Here is a 22,189-nt window from a genome sequence, read left to right on the forward strand (position 1 = left end):
CAAAAGTGATACACACATATAGACAGCATAATCATAACCAGTAAACCATAACCTTGTCCTAGACACCCCATTTGACCCCCTTTATACAAGATTTGGGTGCCACTATAGGACCTTGGTTGCAACAATGATCTATATGGTCCCAGATTATATCAATAACGTCACAACATCCCAGAATCATGTTTGCTTTTTTTGCAACAGCATCACGCTGTTGACTTGTATTTAGCTTGTGGTCCACTATAACACCTAGGTCCCTTTCTGCCGTACTCCTTCCTAGACAGTCTCTTCCCATTCTGTATGTGTGAAACTGATTGTTCCTTTCTAAGTGGAGCACTTTGCATTTGTCTTTGTTAAACTTCATCCTGTTTAACTCAGACCATTTCTCCAATTTGTCCAGATCATTTTGAATTATGACCCTATCCTCCAAAGCAGTTGCAATCCCTCCCAGTTTGGTATCATCCGCAAACTTAATAAGCATACTGTCTATGCCAATATCTAAGTCGTTGATGAAGATGTTGAACAGAGCCGGTCCCGGAGCCGGACTTGGAGTCACAGCGGATAGTTCTCCGAAAACTTCCCCTCAATGCACAGCAGCGGTCAAAAAGGCTAACAGAACGTTAGGAAAGGGATAGAAAACAACACCAAAAAAATCATAATACAGTACCATGATATAAAGACCGTGAATACTGTGTCTAGTACTGGTTCACCATCTGCAAAAGGATATGGTGGAACTGGAAAAGGTTCAGAGAAGGGCAACAAAGATGATCAAGGGTGTGGAACGGCTTCCATGTGAGGAGAGACTAAAGGGGTTAGGGCTGTTCATTTAGAAAAGAAGACAGCAAAGGGGGAATGTGATAGTCATCTATAAAATCATGACTGGTGTGGAAAAAGTGGATAGAGAAGTGTTATTTACCCTTTCTCGCAATACAAAAACCAGGGGATACCCAATGAAATGAATAGGGAGCAGGTTTAGTACAAACAAGAGGAAGTACTATTTCACATCACACACAATTAATCGGTGGAACTCATTGCTATGGGATGTTGTGATAGTCAGAAGTATACCTGGATTCAAAAAGAACTAGATAAATTCCTGGAGGTTCCATCAGTGGGCATTAGCCAAGATGGTCAGGGATGCAACCCTATGCTCTGGGGACCCTAAACCTTTGACTCCCTGAATCTGGGAGTGGAAGACAAGGGTGGGTCACTGCAGCTGCTCTGTTCTGTGTGCTCCCCCTGAAGTCCTGGTACTGGTCACTGTCAGAGAGACAGGAAACTGGGCTAGATGGACCATTGGTCTGATCTTGTGTGCCCATTCTTATGTTCTCATTCTTCTCCACTCTGAGCTAATCATTCCTAGCCTTTTCATCTAATCATTCTTGCTCCCGCCTCTGAATCCCATCTCTTTTCGCCGTCTCTCTGTTGAGACGGGTGACCAGCAGTGGAGCGTTCCAGATGAGCCGTAGCCCTAATGGTTTCCGGGTCTGGACGTGACCAAGTCCTGAGTAATGTCCATGTCACAATCTTCTTGCCATGCAGTGAGGAGGGAAAGCCTCGTTCGCAGCTGCTACTGATTGGAACTCCAGGAAAAGCCAAAAATCCAGCAGGGCTCCAAGCTTGTGCTCCTTGTTCTGAGGTCAGATACAACCCCCTGAATTGAAGGAGCAGATACGTCTGGCGTTCCCATCTCATTTCAGTCCTGTCCGCTCTGCCAGCCATCCAGCTCTCCTCCAAGTCCAGCACTTGACAGGCACTGCACTGTCTGGGCCTTTGAGAGATGTGAGAACGGAGCTTTGCCAGCCTGTTTCTTCGCTGCAGCCCAGGCCTTCTCCGCGCCTCCTCTGGACGCTCCCTTTGTGACAAGGCATGGAGGATGCCATGGGAGAGAGCTCCTGGGGAAAGGATCCCCCTCTGGGACCTCTCTGGGAGGCACACGTGATCTACTGGAGCACAAGTCTGGCGGGGCATGCCATGGGCAGCGCACCAGCGTCCCCGTATGGTCACTGGTGTCAGAGGCTGCTAACAGAGATCAGATCAGCACATGGACACCTGTGCCAGGGTGGCCACCAGCCATCAAGACCAGGGCGGTCTCTGTGCCTCTCCCAGGTCTAAAGCCAAAAAAAAAGGAGGTCAGGGAAATGTGAGGAAGGCTCCAGGGGCTGTCAGCTCTGCCTTGCCAGCACCTTTCTGCAGGCCTGGGGTACTTCTGTGGCCCTAGTCCCATAATATTTGAGCACCTCATAGTCTTAAATGTATTTCTCCTCTCAGCACCACTGGGAGACAGGGCAGTAGACGGGGCACTGAGGCACGGACCGCCCGAGTGACTGGCCCAGGGTCACACGGGAAGAGCAGGGACTTGAACCCGCATCTCCTATGTTGGTGCCCTACACGTTGGCCATCCACCTCTGCAAAGGGTTTGGTGATTGGCGTCTCAGTGAGTGTATCTGTGCAGTGAAGCGCTCGCGCAATGGGAGACTCTGAGAAATTCAGAGCCACCTGCTCATGCCGGCCATCCTGCTGCGACGCGGCACTGAGCTAACACCGGCAGGGCGTGGCCCCGCCTCCGCCCCGCTTCTCCCAATTCAAAAGCACCCGCTGTTCTCGTGAGCCATTTCTGCTGGGCCAGCAGCTCTTGTTTCAGAGACCCCTCGCCGTCCGAGAGTAGGAGTCCCTGGGTGGGGTCGCTGTCCCTAGAGATGAGAGGCTCTGGGGCCCATTCAGAAATCGGTGAGCCAGCCAATCTCTTCTCCTCCACTCCCCAGCCTGGTCCGGATTGGTAGTGCTGACCCGTTCCCAGCCCCTGTAATGATCCCACTGTCTGGGTGTCCCATAAGCCGTCTGAGGCAGTGCTCTTGCCCTGATTTCCATGGTTAAGAGATGCTTCCTGAGTGCCGCGAGGTTTGCCCAGTGCACGGCCAGCTGACAGGCTGCCTCCCTGTGCCCTGTGCCTGGCGCTGGGGGCCCATTCAAATGTGCTGGGGGGTATTTTGTGAAGGCGAGAAGTTGCCATCCGGATCCGATGGGGGTGGGCGTGTGGGGGGGTGGGGGTTAAGGGAGCAGCTCTTTCCCCAGGATACAGGCTCTACTCTCACCCCGTTGTGTTACCATGTGTTGTGGCTTCAGCCGGCTCGTCTGCTGCTCTCTGAGCATCCGTGTGATGCCAGTGATGTGCTGGCGTCCAGAGTCCAACCCTGTCAAAGCAGGCTGGGGGCTGAGCCCGGCGTTGGCTTTGTGCCCCCTGCCCTGACGGCGTTTGGGGACTCAGGAGTGAGGGCCCGCTGTCCGCGCGCAAGGGCCAGTGATGGTGGGGAAGAGAGCAGGTGGCGGCTGGGTTGGTGGCCCTTAGCTGCACCACAGCCAACCTTCAGACCTTTGTGCCGGGGGAATACAGGGCCAGGTGCTGGCTGTAGGAGGGACTCACAGTCTGCTGCGGGGGGGGGGGGGGGGGGTATATGACAGCACAGGAGGCTTCCTTGTTTGCTAGGTCACAGTTAATGCCCAGGTGTCGCTGCTGGAGGGGAGAACGGACTGGGCTGGGAGGGCTTTGTGGAACAGGGAGGAGGGTAGCTGTGAACACGAGGTTGTTTGCTTTCAGCCTGTCCTGAGTCAGGGCTTCCAGGCTAGGGCCTGGTAACTACTGCCGGGCCATGTCGTTCCTTCTCAGAGAGCAGCTGGAATGGGGAACACGGTTGGCCTGAGAGGAGAACGATCCCCAGAACGTAATGTCTGAGACCCTGACTCCGAGTCCCTGCCTCTCAGAGAGGTCCCTCTTGGTTGTACACCTCCCCTTGGCTGGGGGCTGGTGGAAGTGAGACCATGCTGGGAGGCCTGGCCAGGACTTCTGGACCTCTTGGTGCTTGGATACTGTGGCAGTGGGCACATTGGAAATGTACAGGGATAATTACCAAATAAACCGTGGCAGGCCAGGGACGGAGGATCCCACGTGACCCCTTCCACTTGGCCCCATAGCTCCATCGTGGCAGTGGCTGCCTCGGGGTATGGGGCACGTGAGAGTCCACAGGGGGTGCAGTTGGGTGGGTAAGGGGACCAGTTGGGCAAAGACTCATGATCCCCTTGCCCGTCTGTGCCCAGTGGTTTTGGTTTGCTCCATCTCTGCCGCCGGTAGGGCAGTTCGAGAGAGGTCCCAGCTACTGGTGGGGGGCAGCTGACGAGTGAGACACCTCCCTTCTCTCTCCCTGTGCAGACGGTGCAGGTGCCTGTGTACTCGGAGCAGGAGTATCAGCTGTACCTGCATGACGACGCCTGGACCAAGGCGGAGACGGATCACCTCTTCGACCTCTCCCGCAGGTTTGACCTGCGCTTCGTGGTGATCCATGACCGCTACGACCACCAGCAGTTCAAGGTGAGCGCCGGGAACGTGCAGCCGGGAGGAGCAAATTACCCTTTGTATCAACTTAATTAGGGGAAAAGAATGAATTATTGGCAGGGAGGAATATTGAATTTCCAGCACAGGGTATTACTGCTCGTTTTGTTTATAATTAAATCCGCCACAACTCGCGTCAGTTCCCTGTTGCATTTTATTAGGAAGTCAGAATCCCCTGAGAAAATTGTCCCTGCCAGGAAAACAACTCACCAGGCACTGAAAGAGAGGCAGGCTGAGCTGGTGGGGAGTGCAGAGGCCTGGAGGTCAGCACTCCTGGCTTCGCGTCTCACCTCTGGGCGGGAAGATCATCTAGTGTTCTGTGAACGACCAGCGTCCTGGGTTCTTCTCCAGCGATTGCTGCTGACTTGTGCCGTGACCTTGCACGAGTCTTTGTCAGGCCTGTGAAGAAGGAGCAAGTCACTGAGCTGAGAATAGAACCCAGGAGTCCTGACTCTTCGTCCTCTCCACTAACTACTACTCTACCCTGTTTCCCTGTGAGGTGGGGGAGCGTTCTGGGGGAAACGGAGTCACCGCCTGCTTCTGAAGCTTGTAACAGCCTGGGAGATGCTCTGCTGAAGGGCGCGGTAGCAGGACAGAGTATTAGCTTTATAACAAAGCACAAAGGGCAGCTGAGGCAGCCTGGGCTCTCCTTGCCAGGCGGGGGAACCCAGGGGAATTGGTGCATCTTGCACCCCTGTGTCACGTTCTGTTCAGACCTCATTCGGTACAATGCAGCGCAGAGAGTGAATCACTAGTGCTTTCTCACAGGGCCCCAGAGCATTTGTCACGTGCTCCGTGTGAAATCCAGGCCTGCGGCTGGGAGCTCAAACACCAGGCCCCATTGTCTGAGAACAGCTTTCTCTTGTGGGCTGTCAGGAGGAAGCTCTGGGTCCCTTCTGCATGTGCCAGCCTCTGCCAGCAGGAGAGAGAAACAGCAGCGCGACAGGGATAACACTGGTGACGTGGGGCTGTAGCACCTGCCTGGAGGATCTGAAAGCACGTTATAAAGGAGGGACAGTATCTTCATCTCATGTTAGAGATAGGGAAACTGAGGCATGGTACAGGCGCTCTCCCAGTCACACCACGAGTCGGTGACTGTCAAGGCTAAACCCAGGTCTCTTCACTTCCAGCCCTTTTCTGTAACCCTGAGACAGTAGCATTGGCAGGCACGTAGTGAGGGGTGCTTATAGCAGTGGGCGGGAACCTGCACAGACCCTCCCAGAAACTGGGCCAGTCAGGAGGGACAGGCCTTTCCACACTCTGCCATTCCTTCTCCCTAGCCTTGCTTCTGGAGGCGTGGTCTCCTTCCCCCAAAGGCTGGGAGCCAGGTTTCCTTCAGCCTTCTTGTAACGTTGTCTGTTTTGCGGGGTATTCCACAGAAAAGGTCAGTGGAGGACCTGAAGGAACGGTACTACCACATCTGCGCCAAGCTGGCCAACGTCCGTGCTGCTCCGGGCACCGACCTGAAAATCCCCGTCTTTGACGCCGGCCACGAGAGACGTAGGAAGGAGCAGCTGGAGAGGCTGTACAACAGGACTCCAGAGCAGGTAACTCAGCGGGAGTGCGGGAAGGCAGCCGGGCTTCCCCTTCCCAGAGTGTCTCCACCGTCAATCCTACTTCCCCAGCGCAGCCCGCAAGGCCTTCCACAGAGGAAGCCCTGTAGGATTAGTACTTATCTGTATTACTGTAGCATCTACGGGCCCCAGGCATGCCTCAGGGTCCCACTGGGCTAGGCGCAGCACAAAGATGTGGCCCTGCCCTCCGGGGCTTGCAGTTTGTGTGTCTGGCGAGTAACAGGTGGCTGCACCAGACCGGCCGAGCGCAGTGAGACCATGATTTGGCACAGTTATTTGGCAGAAGGTTGGGGGGCAAGGAGAGAAGCAGGGTTATGATCTCTAGCAACAGCTTCTTTGGGGCTCACCAATTGACAACGGCTGCTCTAACCCCAGCACGGGGTTCCAGCCTTTAGCACAGGTCGTGGTCCGGGCCTTGTTTCCCTGGGTCTAAGGGCTGATCCCTGGCCGCCGCTGAACTCTCTCCAGGATGTGCGTTAGCTGGGCTTCCCCCCCCAGCTGCCCCAGACTTCTGGGGAGCGCAGGCAGTACCTAGCCGTAACGGCAGCAGGCCGGAGCGCCGAATCCTGGGTTCTTCAGTAGGAGTGCCAGTCCTGCTGGAGTACACTGGGGCCTGGAATGTCGGACAGGAGGCTCCGATCTTCCTCTTTGGCTAATTAATGGTAGCTAGCTGCAGACGGTCCCAGCGCTCCCAGGACGGCTCTTCCGTGTTCCCAGGGAGCTGTTGAGAGAGAGCAATCCCCTCCAGTTAATCACCCGACTTCCTGCCCCTCGGTTTATCCCAGTCCTGCTAGTCTCCCTTGGCCCATGGGGGGTTGGATCTGTCGCCCATCAGTGCAGGGGAGCAGAAGTCATTGGGGTGATGCAAGGTGCTGCCCCCACAGTACTTTTGTCCCCCCTGTTTGGCCAAGGAGCCCTATAGAACGAGTCACACTGAATTCTCTTCTTCAAGGAAAAACCAAGGGGTCGGGTTTGTCAGGGGAGTAACTTGGGCCCAGGGTGGGCTCTAGCAGCCACCCGCTGGGCCCTGAATGCCTGCTGGAATTGCAGTATTGGGTGCCTGGGCTGGGTAAGGCAAGGAAGCTAAAACCTGTGTGCAGGGCCAAGTGTGGGGCCACTGGGCGGTGCAGGACTGGCATGGGAGCAGAGCTGTTGTCGGTAGGTGGCCCCCTTGCCTTGCTTTGCCGCCTCGGCTGCTCTAACTGCCTTCCCTCGCTCTGGCCGGCAGGTGGCGGAAGAGGAATATCTGATCCAGGAGCTGCGGAAAATTGAAGCCAGGAAGAAAGAGCGAGAGAAGAGAACCCAAGACCTGCAGAAACTCATTACCGCTGCCGATACCACCACCGAGCAGAGGCGAGCGGAACGCAAGGCTCCCAAGAAGAAGCTGCCGCAGAAGAAAGAGACAGAGAAGCCTGTAAACATTGCTTGTCTTTGCTGTCACTGGGTAACATTTATTCCCTGGGTTCTCCTCCCAGGACCGGTCCCGTCTTGCCAGTGTCAGGTGCTGCGCTTCAGCTGGGGCGGGGGGAGGCTGCTGTCTGGACCCAAAGCCAGGTATATTTTCAGTAGCAATGTGGTCTAGAAACTAGGGAGCCCAGATTTGTGGGTTTCAATTCAGCTCTGCCATTGACCCGCTCTGTGGCTTTGGACAGTTGTCTCCACCCCTTTGTGCCTCAGTTTCCCCAGGTAAGATGGGGGTGATGCTACGGGGCCCTGATGCTGAATCAGTTCATGTTTGTGGAATGCTAGGGGTTATTTGAACTATGAAATCGCACCGCACTCAGCTAGCCGAGCACCCGATCGCTGGGAATTGGTGCTCCCCTGCATTTTGAGCAGCGGGCGCGTTGTGCCGCTGTCCGCAGCCAGGATTGGTCTCCTCTAGCTGAAGCAGGGTGGGTGGAGGGAGGAGAAGGGCACTGCTGGCTGTTGTTGCTTCATGGTGCTTGCCCAGCTACTCACCAGGCACCTTCTTGCTCCAAAAAGGGGGTCTCTGGGCCATGAAGCCAGGGCACAGTGGTGTGAGCTTCCCCTGGCTGGCAGAGCACAGCTCGCCCACTGCCTGAGCGTCCTGCGTTCTAGGGGAGAGAACCCAGAAGTGGTGGGAGCAGAACAGGGGTGGTGATGGGAAATGGCATCAAAGGTGTTTAAAGCTCCCAGATGGTTTGGTCTGCGCCCCCCTGAGTGGCGGCTGTGGGCTGGCGTCTGCTGCATGTACGTCCCCAGGTACGTGCGGCAGGGCAGGCAGGGAGGCGGTTTCTGTTGTTACACGAGCGTCATTTCAACCATGACAGAGTCCATTAGGAGTCAATTACCAACTCTAGCAGGGAGACGTTAACAAAAATTGCATTTTAACTAAGAATTTGAATCGAGAGCTGCATCAGCATCATTCCAACAAAGGAAAATCATTTACCAAAGAGTCAATTGAGGTTGAAGCGTTTACAGCTTGTACAGGCGTGCGAGGCAGGAGAACCCCTTTAATTGCTTATGCACTCGGCGCAGTCAGAGCTGACGCGGCTGAGCGAGAGCGTTGGTTTTATCCCCACTGCCCCCGGGGGCCTGGCTGAGGGCCACGCTGTGTAAAATGGAGCAGGGCGCATTGTCTTGAATGTGTTCTGGAGACTACAGGTCTCCCACCCACTGTGCTGCCACCAGAATCCAAGCTGTAGGCTGCACCTACCAAACATTAAAATGGCTGGTACAACTTGATGGGTTTGTTTGGCCGCGGGGGCATGCTTTGGCCACCCCTGTATTTAGAAACGACAGTGCCTGGGGCCTTTAGGGACTGATTATTTGGCCTGTGTCACCCAGTTACTGGGTCAAATACTCCCTGCTTAGGGCTAACTGTGAGTGCCGTTACTGCCTGGTCTGCCCGTTGTCCACGCGGCACAGCGCTGGGCTGGCCAGGCAGGGGCAAGAGGTGAGATGCATTGTATAGCACATGGCAGAGTTCTGACTCAGGTGGTGACTGTCACCAGGAAACCCGGGGAGTTGAGTGTCCTTGTAGTCTCAATCCGGGAACAATAGGAAGAGCAAACCGGAGAGCCTCTGAGAAATGACATTAGACAGCAGCGTGACTGATTGTGTGGTTGGAGCAGCCAGGACTTTGAGATGGCTTTTCCTTTGGGGGAGATACGAGTGAGCAGGAGAGAGAGATGGTTGACAGGGAGAGCACAGAACCCACCAGATCATATTCTACAGGTGTATCTCCCTTAGGGTTGTGTCGCACTTGTTCACTCCAGAGGGCCTAGCAGATCGTATGTCTGGGGATCATGCACCTGCTAGTGAAATGCAGTTGCCTCTAGCATAGAAATGTGGCTGCTGTCTGTGGAAGTGACTCAATACCCTGGTGACTTTCAAGGGAGAGAAGAGAGATTTCTCCAGCTGAAACTCCAGGGGGAATTTAAGGGAAGTAGAATACAGCTCCGGAGCTTGTTACTTGGGCAGAAAGGGTGAAAGCCAAACATGAAAAGATCTTGCAGGTATTTTATTCCCACTAATATCTTCAGGTTGGTGTAGTTGTCATTTAAAAAGGCCGTTCACCCAATGCTCTGATCAGTCGCACAGCATTCTGCAGGGTTGTGCTTTAAAAAACACCCCCAACCAAACCTCGCCTGCTGAATCAGGTGCCCTGGTCGCCAATGATCACCTTCCAAGCAATACAGAGAGGCAAGCTGTGGTCAGAGTGTGAGGAGGGAAAGGGGAAGCTGCGAATGAATGACTGAATACATGGTAAAATGCAGGCCTCAATCAAGGAGAACAGTCCATATTATATAGAGCCACATGAAGGTGCTCGGAGCTGTACAAATCATAGACTGCCTGGCTCCTGCCCCATAGGGCTCACAATGGAAAGGCCAGATCCTGTGAGTGCTGAGTGCCTTCAGCTGCTGAGTTGGGCCTTAAATTAGACGGGGGTAATGTGGCCACATTCCCCCATCGGAGGTGCGTCGGTTGGGGTTCACGCCCTCGTGCGGTGGCTGGCTGACTCAGTGGAAAGCATTGCACAAAGGTGGCCTTGTGTTTTCCAGAGATTTTCTTGGAGCTGAGTATTTTCCTCATTGGTTTCTATGGGGTTTGCTTGGGATTTTCCTTTCCCTCAGCTCTAGCAGGTGGCTGCGTGTCAGGAAATGGTGTTTCCCCTTCAGATAGCCTCTGTGTCACCCCGTGCATTTCCTCCCTCAACACATCCTGTCTCAATCTCTTTCAGGCTGTTCCTGAGACTGCTGGCATCAAGTTTCCCGACTTCAAATCTGCAGGTGTCACGCTGCGGAGCCAGAGGGTAGGCTGCTGCCCTGGCCCTTTGGGGCCGCTGTTAATATCTTTCTCCCTGTCTCTCTACTCCTATCCGTTCTCCTTTTATAGCCGTGGAAAATCAAGATCCTGCTTCTAAAATAAGCAGAGTCTAGTCTCCAGCACCAGTGTGTGCTGTAGCCTGGAACGCTGGCTGTGTTTGAGCGATAGGCCAGCTCTGCTTTAAGGGCCTCTTGTATGCGAACCCCTGAACCTGGCGATGTCTTGTGACTGGTAGTCGTCACCTGAGCAGTCAGACCCACACAGCCAAGCCAAGGGGAGCTGCCTGGCCCAAACAGAGCCTGCAGCCGAATGTAATACGCCTCCTAGAGTGTAGATGTTAATGGATTGTTGTAAGATGTCTTTAAGGGCAGATTCTCCCATTGCGACTTGCACACACATTGGTCCGTCACAGGTACATTTTTTTAACTTCACTAAATATTGGTTTGAAAAGCCCCAGGTGCCTGTTTTCCCCGCAGGGTGAACAAGTAATAAACCCTCACGTTGTTTTATGTGCAAGAGTCGACATCTCTCTCCTAGCAAGAGGCTGGGGAGTATTGATCCAGGTAACCCACCTGTGTGACTGACTGTTCTCAGAGACCTCGATATCAGCCTTACAAAATCCCATTTGCTGGGAAAAGAGCATCGTTTTGTATAGGCAAGTGAAAAGCACCCTTAGTTACTTTATTGTCGTCATGGTGATGGTGGGCAAGCAGATATTTTGTCTAGCCCAGTACATTTTCTGGTCTGCTTCAGGGGATGCTCCTTTGATGTCAGGAGAAGTTCGGCCCTTGCACAAAATGCATTGGGAAGCAGAGAGCGGTCTCTGGGGAATCATGCGGCTGTGCCCACGGGCTGTGTGTGGGTTAGCTGCGGCCTTGCTCAGGCAGGCTACCAAGGAGTGCGAGCTGCGGCGATCCCATTTCTTGAGGAGCTGCCGCTGCCCTCAGCTTTGCAATGCGGTTGGGTGGTCACAGTCTCTGGCACGTGGGCTCTGGGGCGGCGACACACGTGTGAAGATTCATGGAGACACGGCCGATGCGTTCTCCGGCACGAAGATAAATAGAGTCATTTACGGAGATTGGGCTGGATTTTGAACACTAGTAAGGGGTGGCTGGAGTGTTTTTTTTTTTTTTTAACTAGAAGCAAAGCTGAGCAGCAACATGTCGGTGACAGAACCGTCTGGCGGAGCCAGCAGCTTTCTTCTGGCCCGATAGCCGGGTGGGAGTGCTGTGGGCTCTGGCTGGATAGGGCGGGCAGGGCGGTCTAGGGGAGCGGGCGGAACGTGGGAGTTGGGAATTTCGGACTCCTGAGTCTGGCTGTGGAACCGACTCCCTTTGCTGCCTTCGCCCACTCACTTGAACCTCTTTGGTTGAGTTTTCCTATGTGTAAAACGGGACTAAGAGACTCTCCCACCTTTCCCCCCCTTGGGAGGGCTGAGGATTCAGGCGCTGAAGTGTGTGTGGTGCTTTTGAACCTGTAAGGCACTGTAGCAGTGCTAAGCAGCATGAACGTGGAATTGCAAATTCTGCTGACCTGGGCCTTGTTGTTCTCTGCTCTGTACACCACTCGCAGCCAGGCCCCGGACACACCCCACAGCACGAAAGTGACAAAGGGAAGCAACCGCTCTGGTGCGAGGGGTGGCGTTTGTACAAAGCACTCGAAGGTCCAGTGGTTACTGTCAAGGCTGGGTGTAAGGGATTTGACCCTGGGCTCTCTCCCTGTGCCCAGTCCTCTTGCTTGGTAAGCCTGTCTGTGAGAAGAGCTGTATCAGACCTAGGGGGTGGTGTTTGCAGTCAGATGCAGCTTTTATGTTATGTTTTATTAGGCACCAGTTGCTACTGCACAGTTGTGGCTAAGTTGAATTTTTCACTCAGAGCAGGGATTAAATTTCTTTGTTTTGTATGAAAAATGCCCCTGATCCTCCTCAAAATGACAGCACGTACTCTTTGGCTATAGAATGGATTGCTTAGAATTCATCTGTTAATTGAAACTAATTGTTTAGTTACTTAAAATTAATGTTAACCTGGTCCTTGAAGAACATTAGTCTCCAGTGTTGGATTTGATTTGTCTTTAGTGGTCGTAATAATAGAATGACACAGACTCTTCAAACTTCCCGTCTAGTTGAAGCTCATGGAAATCTTGTGCATCGCCTGCACATAAAGACGTTTGTTTTAGGATCAGTGGTCATTTATTGCCATTATTCTTCGTAGCTGATCGTTTCTCCTTCCGCAGAGGCTGAAGAATAATCGTCAGGGAGTCCCACAAGCTGCCTTCATTCACAATGGCTGCAAGCCCCTATTGTTCTCAGTGGGACGGAGGCCATAGGCAGAGATGGCCTCCTGTCACCTGCTCCTCACAGAGTTCCTTGCCGCTTCCTGATGTCTCCGTGAGGGCAACGTGGAGTCAGTGGCCGTGTTAAAGAGGGTGTTCTAACTGAGGGCAGCCTGTAGCATCAGTCCCATTGAGAACAGCTGGAGCGGGTGGACGAAAGAGGGTGACTTGTTGTGAGTTCCTCGGAAGGGGATTTAAGGCTGCAGAGGAAATGAGGCATGGGTGGGGTGTGTATGCAGGGAGAAGTGGGGAGACAGGAGGGAAGGAAACTGGGGGTGGAAGGTGCGACACTATGAGAGAAAAGAGAAGAAAAAATAAATGTGCCTTTAAAAATCCTTGGACTCTTTTCCAGGCCCCAAAGCACTAACAAGCCTTAACCCCAACCATATGGTTATTACGTGGTGTCGCTGCAGGGCAGAGTTAAGGTGGTTTGGGTGTCGTAACTGCATTTCCATACCTTAGTGGGTTTGGATTGCTTTCAAGCTTAACCTCTAACTCTGAATTTCCTGGGTTTGTTGTGCTTGGTTTGGGGATAATTACAACATTTCTGTAATGTATTTTACTCTAAATGGCTTATCTGTGCTCTCAGCCTTAACTCCCCCATAACAGTTTTGTCTGGGAGTGATGAGTTGTTATTTTAATGCGGCAGCAGGCCCCCGCGGTAACAGAGCACTTGGCCACGGGAGAGGAGGAAGGGTGGGAGCGTGCAGCCCTGTCCCACGTGCTGGGGGACTGAGTATTGTCCTGTTGTGAAGTGTGTGTGTGGGGCGGCCAGATGGCTGGAAGAGAGAGAATTAAATGTTGTCTCCTTTGGGGACAAAGCAAAACCCTGGGATGAAAAGGAGTTCTCTGAGCGCTCAGATCCGCAGAGTGCACCGAGGGACCCTCCAGCTCACTCGTTTAGTTCACAGCCGGGCACTACCCTCCAAACGAGGCTTCCAGCCAGCAAGCTGGCTTGCTACCCGCTAACTAGAATCTTGTAGACAAATTGCCGGTCAGGCCAATTAAAAAAGAAATAGAGGAAGAAAAACTTTGAACACAGCTTTAGTTCCCATTGATTCAAATATTCGCCCTCACTGGCTTTTAAATATTTACTAGCCAGCTGAGCATTTTTTTAGCACTGATTAATGAGTTACAATTTACTGTGGTTGGTTTTTTTTCTTTTCTTTGGGGCAGGGTTTGGGTTTCTGCCACAGCTCCAAGATGAATGAGGCTTCCCGTGAAAGATCGGGGCGGGGGGAGGGGGTTTGTATGCGTGTCTCTTAAAATGTTTATTCTTCATATTTGATCTGACCCACAATTAAATGGCCAAGCACGCTGCCTGTTTACTCTCCATCAGAGGGTCTTGACTCTGCTCCTTGCCTGACATTAATGCAAACCCAGACCTCCTCAGCTGCTAACATGGGAAACATCTGTCTCCCCTCCCTTGATCAATATCGGCCCTTCAGAGCCTGGGCTTGGAAAGAAGTGACATAAAATATCAGTTATATTTATTTGGATTTGATAAATTTAATTACTTGAAGCAATTAATAATTTATTTGTTTAGTATTGATTGCACTCCAAGCTGATGGTAATCAGCACATCCGTAGCAGGCAGGAAAGCATGTTTCTAAGTCTGAAACGTCCTATGGATTAGACAGTGAAGTGTTCCTGTCGCTTCTCCTGGCACCTCTCCTGTAGGGAAATCGCTGGGTGCAAACCCTGCTGCACACCACAGTAGACTTGGGTACGAGATGTTACTCTTCAGAGGGGGAAATGCAGGCTGGACCTGGTGCTATGATGGGGTGTTGGTTTGAATTTGTGGTTTTCACATTATCCGTGAGTGGTGAGGGCCTGAGCAAGTTATGCAGGTTGATCCAAATTCATGCCTGTGGAATGTGCCAGTGGGTGTATTATATTACTCCTGAGGGCATTCTGCGCCAAAAACCCAACAATTCTGCGCCAAAAACCCAACAATTCTGCACACAATATTTTAAAATTCTGCAAGTTTTATTTGTCAATAAATAAATGCTGAGGCTCCAGCATGGCAGTGTGGAGCACTGGCCACTGGCTGCACAAAGGTGGGAGATCACCCTGCAGCCTCCCCACCCCCACCCCTGGGACACGGCCTCAGTGGTGAGGCTGCATCTGACCCTGAGACAGCACACATGTAAGTTCAATCAGGCAGGATCCAAGTGTGGAGGGGCTCAGTGTGGGGGGATCCAGGTGTGGGGTGAGAGGATTCTGTGTGGGACAATCTGGGTGCAGACAGCTCAGTGGGGGGTTGAGGTGTGGGGGGATCTGGATGCACAAAGGTTTGTTGGGGGGGTTTCAGGTGCAGGGGGGATTGGACTCTGCAGGGGCTTCCAGGTGAAAGTGGTTGGGGCTCAGCACAGGGCTCTGGGTGTGGGGGGCTCAGCAGGGTGGGTCTGGGTGCAGGGGGATGGAGCTCATCAGGGTGGGGGTTTGGGTGCAGGGAGCTCAGTGGGGGTGGTCTGGGTGCAGGTCTGGAGACAGGGGGGTTGGGTGCAGGGGGACTCCAGATGCAGAGGTTGAGGTTCAGTGGGGTTCGGGAATGGAGGGCTAGGGGGGTTCTGGCTGTATGGGGTGAGGCTTGGCGGGGGTGTCTGTGTATGGGAGGTCCAGATGCACGGGGGTTGGGCGGATGGGGGAGCAGCTCCCTGCACAGTCACCCCTCCCCCCGCAGCTGAGGAGTGATGGGGGCAGGAAGCTGGGGAGGATGTTGAGCTTCCTGCAGCTGGGGGAGGTTTCTGGGGGTGGGTCTGACACTGCCCCAGCCACTCCTTGCAGGGGAAGAGAGAGGAAGTCTTGTCCTCTCCTGCCTCCAGCCCAGCCGGGACTAGCAGCTGATCCTGGCTCAGGGTAGGAGCCACTGGCTGGGGTGTCCCCAGCCCTGCAAGTGATTTATCTCTCTGCCAGCTGCTCCGGGTGCCTGAAACGATGCACCTGCGCAGCTAGGGAGTGGTGCGTAACTGCACTTGCAGCTTCCCTTTGCTTCCCTGTCAGAAAGTCATTTTCCTGCGGGGAAGCAAAGAAATCTGCGGGGGACATGAATTCTGCCCATGCAGTGGTGCAGAATTCCCCCAGGAGTAATATTTATATATAGCATAACTAGTAAGGGATGTGTGGGAGTGCGCATGCATTCTTAATACCTGTATGTCTATAAAACGTACCTGAATGTGACAATAAGGAGTGGAAAATTTGGGAGGTTTTTTTTTTTTTTTTTGAAGAGGTGATAAAGGGATACAAAATATTGAATGGCGAAGAGAAGGGAGAGCAAGTGCTTCTGTTCATCTTTGCTCCGAATACAAGAGCAAGGGGGGACAGTCAATGAAATTGAAAGGCAGCCAATTTAAAATTGCTAAAAGGAAATACGAAAAGGGTTGAATGTTATGTGGATAATGAGATCACGCAGAGTTACAATAGCAAGGATTAAAACAACATGGAATTGATATACACATTCCTGTTTCAGGGTCAGGCAATCTAGAACTGGCAAGGTCTGTCCCTGACATGGTTAGGGAGAATAACATCCTACTGCAAGATGTGTTGTGCCTGCCTCTGAAGCATCAGGTACCAGCCCGTGTCAGAGACAGGATACTGGGCTAATGGCCTGATCCAGTCTGGCAGTTCCTGTGTTGAAGTCAAGAATTGCCAAAGTTAAGGCTGAGTGTGCAGCCGTAACCCTGTTGTGCACATTCATTGTGATACCGTCTTTTGTGTCACGATCACGTTAGTTCTCAGATAATGATTGCTTTGTTTCAATCTTAGGGACAAGTCTGTAGCATCTTGTACGGTATATTTTTATTCTTCCAGTAAGTTATCACGTGGTATACGTCTCTTCTCTCCATTTTGGGGCACATGATGAGTTATTTATAAAGTATTCTTCATGTTAATAATGTAGTCACCAGAAGTATTGTACGTTGAAACAAGACATTTCCTTTGGAGATAGTTACGCCTAGCGCAGTTTTCTAATTGATTGTAGTCACTCAAACCATGTATCAGGGCAATGCAGTGTCATCCATCTCAAAGGGTATTTTTGTATTTTTCTGTATCTGTTATTTGGAAGCTTAGCTAACTTCCTCTTTCCTTGGTTCCGAGTCTGTCTCATACCCTTGAGAAAGATTTTACAATCTCCTAAAGGAAATCTCGCTAGTAAAACCTCTTCCTTCATTTCCTAGAAGAATTTGTTGTGTGCAGAATTTATATTTTTTCACTGCTGATTTGAAAGTTAGCAATAGATTTACCTTCGAGCCAAGTGAATTGTAAAATAATCCTTTCCGTAAATCAGCATTCCCAAGTTTGTTTCGAAGAACATTAGTGTATTGGCTAGTAGCCTGTACCCCAGGTGGAATTGTATTGAGCATCACCGATACTGATGCGTAGCTACTGAGAGTTCACACTGTAATTTAACTGTAAACCATCCTGTGTGCCAACCGCGAGTACAAATGACATGCAAGTATGTTTTGCTGTTGTCTCCTCATTTAAATGACCTTCCTGAACTCTGTTATTGTGGCTCACACACATCACTGTGCAGAACGACAGGATTCTGCACGGTGGAGCTGAGGCTGTACGGGGGGAAAGCGTGTCGTTTTATTTGAGAAAGAAAATGTGATTGTGTAATTAAAACCTTATAATGTATGCACACAAGGAGGCCAAGGTCAGATTGCACATTCAGTCTTCATTTCCTCCCTTCTTGAGTTTAAATGCTCGCTCCCATAATCGTACATTTTTGTATTTTAATTTCCCTGTTGTTTAAAATTCCAGATCTGCTAGGCTCCTGTGGTTCTTTCAAGCTGTGGGAGAGAGGGAGCTACGTGCTCCTGCACCCCAGGGGAGAGGCTGCCCTTACGCCTCCTCCTACGCCACCCAGGACAAAAGAGTGTTCCTCGTGTGCAGCTCTGGGCTCCCTCCTCCTGCAAACCTCCAGGCTCTGCAGGAGGAGAAAGTCGTCAGCACCGAACGCATTCTCACACGGAAAGCTGGCTACGGAGAAAGTTTTCTGCATTGAAAACCTTCCTTGTGGAGGCTAGCTGCAGTGCTAATGAGGGCCCGGTGTCTGTCAGTGTTACGAGCGTGTGTGCACACAATTGACTCTTTAAATGCTTGTAGCTTCCTTTGCAAAATGGTGGAAGGGCACAGACCTCAGGGCTAGCAATGCTGAGGGTTTATAATGGCAAAACTCAGCGTGAGGAAAAGGGTGTCCTAAAATTGAATTAAAACCGGGAACGACTTGTGTGAAATGACTTAATAAATGCTACTCACACTTTACAAAACAAAACCATTTTAGTGAGAGACCAAGCATGGAAATGTCAGCCCCAGAAGTCAAGTTTTTGAGAGCGTTCTGAGCTTCTGAAAGTCCTAAGTTTATAGTAGGCCATGGCAGAGCATCCAATATGATATAATCATCCTGCCGCAGGACTTCGCTGAGTCCTTCCTTGTTAATCCGTAAAGCTGTGAATTCTGTGCACAGACCCCCAGCAGCCTGTAACCACTTCCCAGCAAAGAGGGAATCCCTGGGCACTCTGTGGGGAGGTCTCGCGTTACTAAGAGTTCGTTATTCTTCCAAGCGAGACTCCAGGAAGTTTACTGCTCCGCTCTGACATATTATCATAAATCAGGAAAACTAAACGACGCCCAAAAAACAAATGAACCAAGTCTGTTTTGCGAGGCCGTGTCCTTGCCTCTTTGTTACCATGTTTTGTTTGTTTCATCACTAATTGGCAGAATTCATTAATCTGAGTAGGGCTCGCAGTAATCAGCGTGAATCAGTGAGTTTCCATGTAGGTGCGACTCAGACCCAAATAGAGGTGCAGATAATTCTGTTGCCCTCAGGGGCTCAGCTTTGAGACGAATGTCAAAGTCTTACAGTGCCCAGGTCTGGACTGGCCTCTCCCCCACCAACTCCAGGGACTGTGCCAGGAAGGGACTGGGCTACGAAAGTGAGCTTGCTTCTCTCTGTTCGTTGCATCACCCACTTATTGCCCAGCATGCCCTCCTGCAGTGGTGAGCAGGCAGGCACCTGGGTGCTTCCCGCAGCTCCCGGGCCAGGTGCATTGCCTGCCCAGCGTCGGGGGCCCAGGCCAAGCGTCCTTGTCTCTGCCTTGGGAGGTGTGGCTACCGTAGCTGCGCGGCTTTGTGTGACACATTAGTGTGTTGCCCTTTATTTATTTTTCTCTTGATACACCCAGTTCATGCGCTTAGCACAGGTTGTTTATAGCAAGGACAAAGAATTGCAGTCCTTAAATCAAAAGCGATGTTGGTGTAATTATAAGCACGGGCTGTCTTGCAAAAAGAGCTGTTAGGAGACGTTGTCGGAGGAGGAAAGCATCCAAAATATATTAACCTCCAAAATCCCAGCTAATCAGTTTTGTGACTAGAGCAATCTATTCCCGGCTATTGTTATAGGGGGACTTTACAAATAGTAAATAACAAGAACAGCTTCCTCTGGAGAGGGAACGAAAAGGGCAACTGCCACTCACCTAGGAAGCTCTGTGGGAATTCTCCCTTTAAACTCGAGGAGGGACGTACTTCTCGTCAGGATTCTGCAGGGGCAGTGCCCAAGCCTTGCTCAGCCAGGGCCACGTTGGTAACTCACCAGGAGCTCGAAGGCCAGGCCTGCTGATCGCTCTCAGCACCCTCATCTAATACTGAGGGGTGCTCTTCAGACACCACGTATCCCAGCATGCAGTGCTCCACTTTGAGCCAAGCAGCCCGGCTCTCCAGTTCAGGGTGCAGCGCTACGTGCTGGGACCTGTGGGGATCTGCAGATTCATGTTAAAGATGCACCTCTCACGCCTGGGCATAAATCCAAGACCTGGAGCGGGGTTTGAACCTATCGCCGCTGGCGCAGCCGTGAGCCAGACTGACGCCTGTCCTTTTGTCCTCCACCTGGGCATGTCTCCTGGTCAGTAGCGCTGGGAGGGAGTGTAGCCGTCTTTCTTTGGCCTTCCAGATTGTTTTGGGTGGTGCAGCTCTAACAAACCCGTGTCTGCTTAAAACCCACAGCGGTTGAAGCCCGAACCAGGGCTGCGCTCGCCTTCACGCCAGGCACCAATGCTTTCCCCCGCCATGAGACAGCCTAGCTAACGGAGCCTACCTAACAGATTATCAGCGGCGTGTGAGTAATAGACTCCTCATTTAGTTTTAATACATTTTGCATAGAGAGCAATCAACCTTCATCAGTCTTAAAGATGAATTGGCTTAGCCAGCTACATTTTAAAGGTATTAGTCCGACAGCAGCCACATAAATCATAACATTTTCTTAATGATGGTAAAATTAAAATATACTCTTGCTTTGAGAAGCCGATGAAGCCTTCCTGTTCACAGACCAGATCCTCCCCCAGAATTAAAGGGAAGCTTAATTGATGTGTTTTTAGCCTAAACAAACCCAAACCGCCCTGCTCCTCTTGTGCCACCATTCTGCGCCTTTTCAGTGAGGTCTGGGTCCATTGGTGCCCCCAGCCCTGCCCCCACCCTCTAGCCTCCCAATAACTTTGACTGAAGAGCTTGACAGTGAGAAGGTGCGGAGTGCTCCCAGGCACTGTCTGGCACTCCCAGGAGCGTGTGTAGTTACAGTCGAAGGCGTTGCCAGAACAGTCAGCGGAGCTGCTGATAGGGCACCAGGTTGCCCCTGCTCCTTATGGTGTGTCCCTAGCAACCGGCCAGGCCAGGACGGCCCTGTGTGGTGACATGCTGTCCTGCGGCACTGCCTGGCTCAGGAATGCAACGAGCTGGCACGGGTATGGCAGGCTTGCAAAGGACTCCTGTCTTGGCTAGAGAGATGGTGGCCCCCATGCAGGCCTTAGAGGTGAGGCTGAGGCCTGCTGCCCAGGGCTCCAGCGAGGTGAAAAATATGTAGCTACAGAACTCTGTGCCGAGAGAGAAAACAGAGGGAAAGAATTGCAATTCCTTGGCGATGGGTTCCCTGTAAACACTTCGTGTCAGGGGAGGTAGGGATAGCAAAGACCTGTTAGATCATCCAGCCCATCTCCCTGGGGGGGTTTCCAGTTGTCCCACCTCGTTTTAAAGCTCCCAAGTGATGGGATAAACCCCACTTCCTCTGTTCTACAGCCTCATCCGTCCTGCTGTCAGAAGCATCTTCCTGCTATGCAGTCTGCCGGCTCTCCCTGTCCCCATGTGAAGCACACTGAATAATTCCTCTCCTTCCTTGGCTTTCCTACTGGTCACACAGCTGCCGGCTGTAATGGGGTTCCCTGCGTGTCGTGTCTCAGCCGAACGAGACGTGTTCGGCTCCTTTCTTCTTCCTTTCCCCCATGTCACCTAATCATTGTGTGGCTCTTTTCTGAGCTCCCTCCCGTTGGTCGCGGTCCCTCCGGGAGCATGGTGCCTGCGGGACGCCCCCCAGAGCTGCAGAAAGAGGGACTGACCCCTCCCAGATCTGACACTTCTGAGCATGCGGCCTCAAAGTGACACTGGCCTTTTGTGCTGCCGTCTAGCACTGCAAACGCCTGTCCAGCGTGTGGCCTCGCTGACCACAGCATGTGTCTCAGCTACACCCACTTCCCAGAGGATATGGGCTTGTGAATTACTTTGTCTTACCTGTAGTAGCTGCTCACTCTGTTATTCCCGGTCTCTAACCTCTCTAGGTTCCCTTCTCCTACATTTATTATCCTCACTGAGGTTTGCAGCTCATCCCAGTTGAGTGTCTTCTACAAGCTTCGTTAGAGTTCTCTTCACTTCCACGTCCAGATGGTTAAATATAACTGTTCCTTAAACCCAGTGCCCCAAGGCCACCCCAGCTGGAGCCCTCCTTCCAACCTGACCCACTGCCAGAGCTGTAGATTCATGATTGAAGGATCATAAGAACATAAGAGCGGCCACACTGGGTCAGGCCATGGCCCTTCTAGCCCAGTACCCTGCCTCCAACAGTGCCCTGTACCAGAGCTTCAGGGGGAGTGTATAGAACAGAGCAATTCTGGAGTGATCCACCCCATCTTCCTCTCCTAGCTTCTGGTATTCAGAGTTTAGGGTCACCCCGAGCATGGGGTTACATCCCTGACCCTCTGGGCTAATAGCCATCAACGGCCCTATCCTCCAGGAACTTACCCAGTTCTTTAAAACCCAGTTGTACTTTTGGCCTTCACAACATCCCATGGCAATGAGTTCCACAGGTTAGCTGTGCAATGGGTGAAAACGTCCTTCCTCTTGTTCGTATTAAACTGCTGCCCGTTAATTTCATTGGGTGGCTCCTGGTTTTTGTATTTTGGGAAAGGGTAAAAAACACGTCTCTATTCACTTTCTCCACACCACTCATGATTTTATAGACCTCGTCATACCCCCCTTAGTCCTCTCTTTTCTAAGCCAAACAGCCTTAATCCTTTTAGTCTCTCCTCGGATGGAAGCTGTTCCATGCCCTGGGTCATCTTTGTTGCCCTTCTCTGGACCTTTTCCAGTTCCACTGTATCCCTTTTGAGGTGCAGCAAGCAGAACTGGACACAGTATTCGAGGTGTGGGCGCACCAGAGATTTATCTAGTGGTGCTGTGATATTTTCTGTCTTATGTTCTATCCCTTTCCTGATAGTTTCTAACATTTTGTTCACCTTCTTGACCACCACTGCTCACTGAGCTGAAGTTTGCGTAGAACTGTCGGTGGTGAC

General features: G+C 51.9%; 1 protein-coding gene across 5 annotated transcripts in view; it reads left to right on the forward strand.

Moving 5' to 3' along the window:
* The window catches only part of DMAP1 (DNA methyltransferase 1 associated protein 1), a 48,534-nt gene that overhangs the window by 16,204 nt on the left and 10,141 nt on the right, over positions 1-22,189 (forward strand). For all 5 annotated transcript variants that reach the window (XM_005307139.5, XM_005307138.5, XM_042851481.2 and 2 more), the window contains 4 exons: positions 4,199-4,357; positions 5,758-5,925; positions 7,181-7,366; positions 10,157-10,228. In XM_005307139.5, coding sequence (XP_005307196.1) covers positions 4,199-4,357; positions 5,758-5,925; positions 7,181-7,366; positions 10,157-10,228 — 585 coding nt within the window. The remainder of the gene's footprint in view (positions 1-4,198; positions 4,358-5,757; positions 5,926-7,180; positions 7,367-10,156; positions 10,229-22,189) is intronic.

Source organism: Chrysemys picta, chromosome 8 (genome assembly GCF_011386835.1).
Source record: "Chrysemys picta bellii isolate R12L10 chromosome 8, ASM1138683v2, whole genome shotgun sequence".
Taxonomy (NCBI): domain Eukaryota; kingdom Metazoa; phylum Chordata; order Testudines; family Emydidae; genus Chrysemys; species Chrysemys picta.